This window comes from Ostreococcus tauri (genome assembly GCF_000214015.3).
Source record: "Ostreococcus tauri WGS project CAID00000000 data, contig chromosome 02, whole genome shotgun sequence".
In the NCBI taxonomy this organism is placed as follows: Eukaryota; Viridiplantae; Chlorophyta; class Mamiellophyceae; order Mamiellales; family Bathycoccaceae; genus Ostreococcus; species Ostreococcus tauri.
This window is the reverse complement of record NC_014427.2, coordinates 130,723-138,196: the sequence shown is the minus strand read 5'-3', so window position 1 is coordinate 138,196 and position 7,474 is coordinate 130,723. Positions and strand designations below refer to the sequence as shown.

Below are 7,474 nucleotides of genomic sequence, written 5' to 3'. Positions count from 1 at the left end.
CGTGATTTGAATCACGATCACGACCCATAGATCGTGATTTAACCTTTCAAGCTTGCACGAACCGTTTCGACGCGGGGTGCTAGGGTTAGAACAGTGACACAATGTACTTATCATCGCTGTATTTCCTCGACATCGGTGACGAAATGTCGTATTATCAGTCACTTGACGCCTGTCACTGTCAATATCAGAAAAATGATAGGCTTTACATACACTCAATATGAAATCACCTTCTAAATCACGACATCCTGATTTGAAATCACCATCTTCTTACCCTAGCACCCCGCGTCGGTCTTTCCATCACGTCGAAACGGTTGGTGAAAGCTTGAACAGTGGTGCACGTCGTGAGTCAGCGGCGATGCCGACCGCGCGGACGTCGGAAACGTCCACGGAATGCTGAGATGTAAACGTCACGTGCGTTGCGCGCGTCGCGGCGACGCGACGTGCGCGCTCGCGCGCGTCGGAGCGCGTCGACGCGCGCGAAAGCACGCCTGACAACCGAAATGCATATTATACCTCTATCATGTACTAACCTCCGTTTCAAAAGTGATGAGACCATTCGTGACTCGTGATTTCGTGGAGGGGTCTTTTTTTGCGCTTTTTTCTTGAGTTACAACTCAGCGCAAATCGAGGGGGGTCGCAACTTTTGCAACATAAATTTATCGTGGGAGAGAAGGGAGTGAGTGAGGCATGCACGTGTCGCATAGTATCGAACACAGCCATACCAGCTGTAACAGAACCTCCAGGAGAATTGATGTAAAGGGTTATGTCGCGGCATCGCGCCGAATGCTACTCGGAATGCGTTGCGGCGACGTGCCCGCTTCAAGAAATGTCGGGCACACGTAGTCAAAACGCCATGTGGAAGGATGCACGCGGCGGAACGTGTCTGTGGGGATCCATTGGTGTTACTGTTCGCGATGCCTAAACCCTGGGTAGGGTTTACGCAGGGCGCGTTGACAAAATCATGTATGCAGCGTCAAGTTAGAAATGCGATGGCAATCCAACGCGTCATCGGGATTTGCACGCTGTAAAACTATGCGAGGCATTCAAAATGGGTCTGTTGTCGTCCCTTTCTGGCGTTTTCGTCACGACATAGTGGCCGCGTCGTCCGTTTCGCTTGAAGCCATGTAACTTTGAAGCATCAAGTTTTCCACGCACTGACGCATTTGGAAAAATTTATATCACGCCGCTTGGGAGAGTCCCTACATGACTGACGAGTCACGAACCGCCAAATACTTCATACATTGTGAATTTTAGCGTTATCATGCCATTGCGTCATACCGACTCCCGGGTGTTTCCACCTTGCGAAAATTCGTGAAAAACCTGATGTGTGGCGCACACGAGTGCATCCAGGCGTTGCGACGCAAACTTTAGATGATTAATCGCTCGCAAACAGTGACATATACTCCAAGTTACATGAATTAAGCAGTGACGCGTCGTTAGCACACTCACACGTGTGCCCACTGCATCATTTATGTCGCAGTTGCCTTCCACTGTCACCCAGAACTGTTGTATTCCAAACCCTATACAGGGTTTAGTCAGGGTTTAGTTAAACCCTAGGAAATGTTCATCGCGCCGAATACTACTCGGAATGCGTTGCGGCGACGTGTCCGCTTCAAGAAATGTCAGGCACACGTAGTCAAAACGTCGTGTGGAAGGAAGCACACGGCGGAACGTGTCTGTGGGGATCCATTGATGTTACTGTTCGCGATGCCTAAACCCTGGGTAGGGTTTAGGCAGGGCGCGTTGACAAAATCATGTATGCAGCGTCAAGTTAGAAATGCGATGGCAATCCCACGCGTCATCGAGATTTGCACGCTGTAAAACTATGCGAGGCATTCAAAATGGGTATGTTGTCGTCCCTTTCTGGCGTTTTCGTCACGACGTAGTGGCTGCGTCGTCCGTTTCGCTTGAAGCCATGTAACTTTGAAGCATCAGGTTTTTCACGAATTTTCGCAAGGTGGAAACACCCGGGAGTCGGTATGACGCAATGGCATGATAACGCTAAAATTCACAATGTATGAAGTATTTGGCGGTTCGTGACTCGTCAGTCATGTAGGGACTCTCTAAAGGGGCGATATATAAATTTTTCCGTTGAACACATGAGCACCTTAAAACACCCGCGTGTGCGGGCGCCCAACCCTAATCTCTTGCGCAAGACGCCCCAAAACACCTGCAATTTGCATCTGCAATTTTGCACTTGCATCTTGCAGGTAAAATTTCCCCCACCCCTATACTGTGCGCACTATCCGAGTAATCAACATAATCGGAGAGCGCTTGCCTGAGAATCCACCCGCGTCACCGTATCTCCACTTCACACGACAACGCAGTCATGGTGCTGGCTAGCAAGCTTACTCTCGACGTGCGATCATGCATCGGAGCAAAGGTATATTTCGTTTATTCGAATTCTGTGGGCAATTCTCGAAACTGCGATCACGGATCCTCTCACACTTGAAAGTTGATGGACTGACGAAACGCGCTTCCTCCACGCGATAGTCCTTGAGGACCGAAAGACCCCGCAACTCGGCGATCGGATCGAATAAAACGAGGTGAGTTACTATTAAAACATTTTTTCCGTCGTGACGTGAAAGACCGCGGTGAATGGCTGCGAGTTTCTCGGAGCACAAGTGATACTGACCAGCTGCTGATCGTTTCCACCCTTCGATTATAAGTCGCAGACAAACCAAGGTCTCAGCCTCCTCAGACAAGGTGCAAATTGTCAAACCCATCAATGGTGATCCCTTCATTGGAATGCTTGAAACGCCCGTGACATCCTCGCCGGATGTTGCGAACTTCCTTTCTAACTTGCCAGCTTATCGCACTGGTGTTGCTCCTTTACTGCGGGGAGTCGAAGTGGGCCTTGCTCACGGCTTCTTCGTTACTGGACCATTCATCAAATTGGGTCCTCTTCGTTCCACTGATGCAGCTGAGCTTGCCGGCTGCCTTTCCGGCGCTGGCTTGGTGTTGATTCTCACGGCTTGCTTGAGCATTTACGGTGCGACTGCTTTCCAGCGTGAGGAAGTGGTCGGCCTTAAAACGCTGAGTGGCAGAACCATCGCAAAAGATCCACTTCAGTCGTCCGAGGGTTGGGCTTCTTTTACGTCCGGCTGGCTTGTTGGCGGTCTGTCCGGTGTTGCTTGGTCTTACGTTCTCACGCAAGTCTTGCCGTACTACTCATAAGTCGTTTGCCAGGTATGTTGCCACCATAACATCTCGTCATATCCCGCTAGACTTGTGAAATACGAGATCAAACGACAGAACTTACACAAACGCTGTGTTTATTGATTCGCGAAGCATTATGACGTAGCATTCGTCTTCCGAGATCATCAAAAATGTTCCGTGGCGACGGCGGACGTTTCTTGAAAGCGGAAATGTTCCCAAACTTGTGTCTGCACAGCATGTAGTCTGCGACACTCATGCTCGGGGTGCTGTTTCAAGGTATATCCAGGAGTCATCGCTTCGACAATGTCTGCCGTCGTTACGAATCGACTTGGATCTTGTTCCACCTAGGAGCTGAACTTGACGAGCTTGTCGAATTTGGCGCTCTTGTCGTTGGCGCAGGCTGCAAAGAAAACTTAGCCATCTGCGACGTGCGACACGAATTCGAGGCCATTCGTGTTGTACAATTGTCGCTTCAACAGGACGTTCAAGTCAAGCGGTGATGGCTGGAGCGGTCCAGTGCGCGCGAACGGCAACGCGATCGAGAAAGATGTGAGCGAGTTTTGCCTCAAGCTGACATGGATCGAGCATACGCATTCGGCGCCGTCGCGGGGCGCGTTCGCGAAGGCGGTCGCGACGCGATCGCGCCCAGAGCCGCACTAGGGGCGTCGCCGCGCGCTCGATCGATTACAGATAATACGACATTTCGTCACCGGTGACGAGGAAATACAGCCGTGATAAGTAAAATGTGTCACTGTTCTAACCCTAGCACCCCGCGTCGAAACGGTTGGTGAAAGCTTGAAAAGTGGTGCACGTCGTGAGTCACATATTATACCTATATTACATCTGTCATGTAATTTTTTTATGTAAACTCGGACACTCGGACAATTTCCTCCAAGGTGGCGTCACGACGAGACAGTCGTGATGCTGGTGCTCATCACGATGTTTAGGCTCGTGATGCTGGTGCCCATCACGATGTTTAGGCTCGTGATGCTGGTGCCCATCACGATGTTTAGGCTCGTGATGCAGATCGTGATGCTGATGCTAGCCAACGTGCGTCGCACGTTGCGTCAAGTCGAGCGCCATCGAGCGCCATCGAGCGGGTTTTGTATTTGTAAACTGATAAGTGAATGGTCACTACAATATGTGATAGTGACCCGCGGAGCAATACTTGTGAACATGGGAATTTAAGTGAAAATAAAGCTCTAAATATGAAGCAGCGGCTACTTTTGTTGTCGTGAGACTCCACAGCGAACCGCCCGGCACTCCGCCGCCGCGTCGGTCCTCATTCTGTCTGCTCCCCGTCGGTCGTAATGGCAGCACGCCATCAGTTCGAGAATAGGTGAGCCCTTCTCTTAGTCGTACTCAAATATTTCAAGTTTCCGTTTAGTAATGAAATAGGCGTGTTCGCCGCGTTGACAAACTCTTACTGCCTTGCAGCCATAGGCGGTTCTGAAAACTTTTACAGGTACATGAACTGGCTACATGTTTGTTCTAATTCTGATGATGAGGGTCGTGAAGCGTCTTCGAAGCGGAAGTTGGGGGCGAAGTACCTATCGTTAAGGCCAGCTTGGCAGGTACTCGGTTAGTGGGGAGGCTGAGCGTTGGTACGTAGCGCCACCATAGTAAAGAGTTTGTTGAGTTGAACGTTGGATTTTACAGGAAATAAGCATGGTCTACTGCTTCCAACTTCGGCAACCGATCAAGGTGATAGAAATTATCGCTTTACGTCACGTTGACATTTCTAATCAAGTGAATTCTTCACGCAGAGGTGATGCACATCCGGAACTCTCTTCCAGACGAGGTGTTTGTTCAGCGGACTGAGGAGAGACTTTCAGGTACTATCTTCAGTTTGTCAATGCACTCGAACTCAAGAGCGCATGTGTGCATCAGCTCTAGGGAACTGTGTGGCGTGTAACGATCATGTTGCGCTTGTCCATCCAGATATTGATCAGGAAACTGAAGAGATAGTCGCAGATGTTCTCGGAGTTGAGGTATTTCGACAGGTATCTTCATGAGCTTCACGCCGTTTGCTCGACTACTCAATCCATTCCATAGAGCGTTGCAGGTAACGTTCTGGTTGGTAGCTTCTGTAAGTTCTCCAACCAGGGTGGTATCGTGCACCCACAAGCATCAGTACTGGAAGTGGACGAGCTATCATCACTTTTACAGGTAGGGTCATCAGAACTGAAACGATGGCTGGATCTAACGTTTTATTTACAGGTCCCTCTTGTAGCCGGTACGATCAATCGTGGTAGTGATGTCCTCGGTGCCGGTTTGCTTGTGAACGACTGGGCTGCATTTTGCGGGCTAGATACCACTTCGACAGAGATCCAGGTATTGTGAAAATCCTCAACATATAAACATTCTTTTCATCCAGTATAGGTCATCGAAAATATTTTCCAATTACACCATGCGGACTCGAGCAAGGCAGTGAGGGATATACGTGCTTCACTTCTTGACACACTTGTCTAGCTCAGTATGTGATACTGTCAACAGAACAGCAAACAATGTAGCCATTAAATGGAGAGCTGGTTTTCGTTATCCGATGTCGTCAGCGTACGTCGAACGTGTAAGAATATCGATATCAATGATAATGTCTGAATTTTTTCGCTGCTTGTAAAACTCAGCGCGTGTTCAACATCAGCGAGTCCCTTCAGTAACTGTGACCTAACCTGTACCGACATGTGCAAGCTGAAGAGAGTTTCGGACATTTCCTTGATGAGGTCCGTCAATGCGAAACTCTTCTCAAGCTTCAAACGATATAGATGGTTAAGTATAGACTTCATTGGCTTCTCAAAGAGGACTTGGAGAAATTCTAGCACTTCGCACCTGTCAAGTAACCCAGTCGTTGCATGAATGGTTGCCGAGGTTATTTTGGTCGAAGCTAGATGCAAACTTTGCAAAACATTCAGAGACCTCCTCATGTCACCTTCGCCAAGCCTCTGTATAGTTTGTAGCGAAGCACCAGATATTTGAACTCGCTCGCTGCAAACAACATGTCGCAAGCGTTGTAACATCGCCTCCGCCGGAACTGGTGCAAAACGGAATTTGGTACATCTACTCTGGATTGCCGGGATAATCTTAGATGCATAATTGCAAATCAAACAAAATCGGGTGTGCTGTGCGTACTTTTCCATGATTCTGCGAAGTGCAAACTGTGCATCTTTCGTCAAGCTATCGCATTCATCCATTATCACGAGTTTGAAGGCTGAAGAGAATGGACGAGCAGTTGAGGCAAAAGATTGAATCTCATCTCTAACAATATTGATACCCCGCGAATCAGAAGCATTCAGTTCGAGAACCATGTTAGAGTGATTTGACTCATAAAGCTCTCTGGTAAGTGCCAGCACCGTTGAGGTCTTTCCTGTGCCCGGCGGTCCGTGAAATAGCAGATGCGGTAGGCGACCATTAGCCGCGAATTTGCGGATGACATCTATGATCGTCTCGTGCGCCACAACCTCACTCAAATTAAGCGGTCGGTACTTTTCTGTCCAAGGTAGATGTTTTTCTGTGGACTCTTCAGCAGAAACTTTCTCGGGCATTTCTGTACAGCGCACAATGTGAAGACCTTTGATATTAATATGTACACACTCTTATCGGTGCAACTTCGAATTGAGGTGAATTCGAACTCGGCTGTGCAGCAGCACGCCGCTGGGTTGTAGCTGTACCTGCGGTCTACTATTCAAGTTTCTTCCAGTCTACGGACTGTCTGGCTACGCATCTCGGATAAATTTATAGTTTATACCCCGAGTTATGCGCAAACGACTAAGAGTCGATTTTCATAACTTTTCGATAACTTCGTCGCGCTCACGAGTCGTGAACACTGACTATTCCGCTTAGCTTAGCAGAATAAGAATAAGAATAAGAATAACGCCGTTCTTATTCTGCAAAAAATCAGAATATAGTCCCTATAAGGAAAATTTTTCGGACGTTTTCGCGCTATTCCGCTTAATTTCGGGGAGTCAAACCCTAACCAAACCCTAACCAAACCCTAACCAAACCCTAATTGACGAATCCTGAATCGTCCGCGCCCGAGGGACGAATTTTGCAGAATAAGGAGCGAAAGCTTATTAAGCAAAAATGTTAGGATTATTGCAGGCTAAATATGGTTATATAGCCTTCACGAGTCCTAAGTATATGACGAGTCACAACTCATAATGTGTAGACTCAAGAGCTCGAGACAGCTAGCTTAGACTTTTAATGAAACATCAGATCTTTACGCACAGAACGCGCTACGACGCGATCACCACGGGACCTTAAGCTTACAAAAAACGCGGAATAGCTATTCTTATTCTTTTCAGAATAAGAATAAGAA

At 48.3% G+C, this 7,474-nt stretch overlaps 3 protein-coding genes across 3 annotated transcripts; 2 read left to right on the top strand and 1 right to left on the bottom strand.

The window, feature by feature from the left end:
- Positions 1-2,329: 2,329 nt before the first annotated feature.
- On the top strand, positions 2,330-3,177 carry OT_ostta02g00580 (Photosystem I PsaL, reaction centre subunit XI; the record flags this gene model as incomplete). The annotated part of the gene is made up of 3 exons (XM_022984982.1): positions 2,330-2,383; positions 2,494-2,546; positions 2,670-3,177. 3 exons carry the CDS (start codon positions 2,330-2,332, stop codon positions 3,175-3,177), a joined length of 615 nt encoding a protein of 204 aa, XP_022840677.1.
- Positions 3,178-4,469: 1,292 nt separating this feature from the next.
- On the top strand, positions 4,470-5,631 carry OT_ostta02g00562 (Translation initiation factor IF6; the record flags this gene model as incomplete). The annotated part of the gene is made up of 9 exons (XM_003074751.1): positions 4,470-4,498; positions 4,547-4,624; positions 4,678-4,763; positions 4,819-4,863; positions 4,926-4,994; positions 5,050-5,162; positions 5,215-5,328; positions 5,380-5,493; positions 5,542-5,631. 9 exons carry the CDS (start codon positions 4,470-4,472, stop codon positions 5,629-5,631), a joined length of 738 nt encoding a protein of 245 aa, XP_003074799.1.
- A 44-nt stretch (positions 5,632-5,675) lies between these two features.
- OT_ostta02g00555 (P-loop containing nucleoside triphosphate hydrolase) lies at positions 5,676-6,701 on the bottom strand (the record flags this gene model as incomplete). Its single annotated transcript, XM_003074750.1, has 1 exon — positions 5,676-6,701. One exon carries the CDS (start codon positions 6,699-6,701, stop codon positions 5,676-5,678), a length of 1,026 nt encoding a protein of 341 aa, XP_003074798.1.
- Between the last annotated feature and the right edge of the window lie 773 nt (positions 6,702-7,474).